The 1314-nt window shown below is 58.9% G+C and overlaps 1 protein-coding gene across 1 annotated transcript; it reads right to left on the reverse strand.

Annotated features, from left to right (window-relative positions):
• Positions 1-338: 338 nt before the first annotated feature.
• LOC102250722 (zinc finger protein 296) lies at positions 339-1298 on the reverse strand. Its single transcript, XM_005866235.1, has one exon. The coding sequence runs from the start codon at positions 1296-1298 to the stop codon at positions 339-341; it is 960 nt and encodes a 319-aa protein (XP_005866297.1).
• Positions 1299-1314: the final 16 nt, after the last annotated feature.

Genomic DNA, 1314 nt, shown 5'->3' on the forward strand with positions numbered 1-1314 from the left:
CTTGCTTTCCAGGGTCCTGCTGCCTGTGCCTGAGACCTTTAGTTTCCAGTAAGAAGATGGACAGCAGAGGGCTGCCGCGTGCCCCGGCCTGGCTGTGGCTGCTTGGAATTTCGTTTTCCACCAGGGCTTGTATCTTGTCAAGCTCGTCAAAAAAATCAGTGACCTACAAGGACTTATTTATATTAGATTAACTGACAGAGCTTCCAGGAAATTTGGTACTAAAACCACTTTATGCAGCCATTCTCTCTAAATCCGAGGTCAGATCATCAGAGTTCTCAGTGTAGCCTATGGTGAGACACTTGGAAATTCAGTGCATGGTGGGAAGTCGAATATTTCACTTAATAACTGTTAGATTCTGTGCCATTCTCAGCTTCAATATTAAGAGTAAATGGAGGCGCAGCTGAGGCCTGTTCCTGACTGGCCTTGGCCGTGTAGGGGCTCTGAGGTTGCAGCTGCCGGTGGTGGGTCTTCTTGTGGCGGTTGAGCTTGCTGCTGTGGGCACAGGCATAAGAACATTGGTCACAGGCGTAGGGCCGCTCGCCCGTGTGCGAGCGCATGTGCACCTTGAGGCTGCTGAAGCAGCTGATGAGGGTCTTGCACACAGGGCAGGTGGGGCTCCGCCAGGGGAGGCTGTTGGCCCGGGAGCCCTTGGCCTCCACTTCCTGCCCCACCACTGCTGACATGGCTGCAGCCACCTCTGACTGGCCCAGCAGCGGAGTCTCTGGGGCCTCAGATTGAGACTGGTAGATGGACAGTCCATGGTCCCACTGGGCATGGCGCAGCAGTTTCCAGGCCTCTGTGAATTGTCGGCCACAGCGGAGGCAAGTCAAAGCCTTCAGGTTCTCGAGTTCTGAGTCCGGGCAAGGGCTGGGGCCTCCAGAGGGCTGACAGCCCTGCTTCTTATGGTCCACGAAAGCCTTGATGGCCTTCAGCGGGAAGGTCTGCAGGCAGAGGCCACAGGTCAACGTATCGGGGTGTTTGTCAGTCCAGGGCTGGCGGTCCTGAGGATTAGGGACCAGAGAAGTCCAGGGCGCCGACTGGTTCTGCAAGCCGAGGGCGAGGTGGGTAGGGGCGGCGGGCACCAGGGTAGGGCAGGAGCGGGGTGCGCCCTCCAGGTGGCCTGGTGCGGGCCCTTCCTTTGGAGAACCCCGCTGCAGCCCCGCGTCCTGTAGGGGCCACGGACTTGGCTCGGGCTTCAGGTTTATGACCAGGTCCCCCATCTCCATCTCGTCGTCGGTGTGGGCGGTGGACTCGGGGTCTACTCGGCGGGGCTTGCAGCCGGCCTTGCGGCGGGACATGGTTTGGGGTGCGGAC

Source organism: Myotis brandtii, unplaced genomic scaffold, assembly GCF_000412655.1.
Source record: "Myotis brandtii unplaced genomic scaffold, ASM41265v1 scaffold225, whole genome shotgun sequence".
Classification (NCBI taxonomy): domain Eukaryota; kingdom Metazoa; phylum Chordata; class Mammalia; order Chiroptera; family Vespertilionidae; genus Myotis; species Myotis brandtii.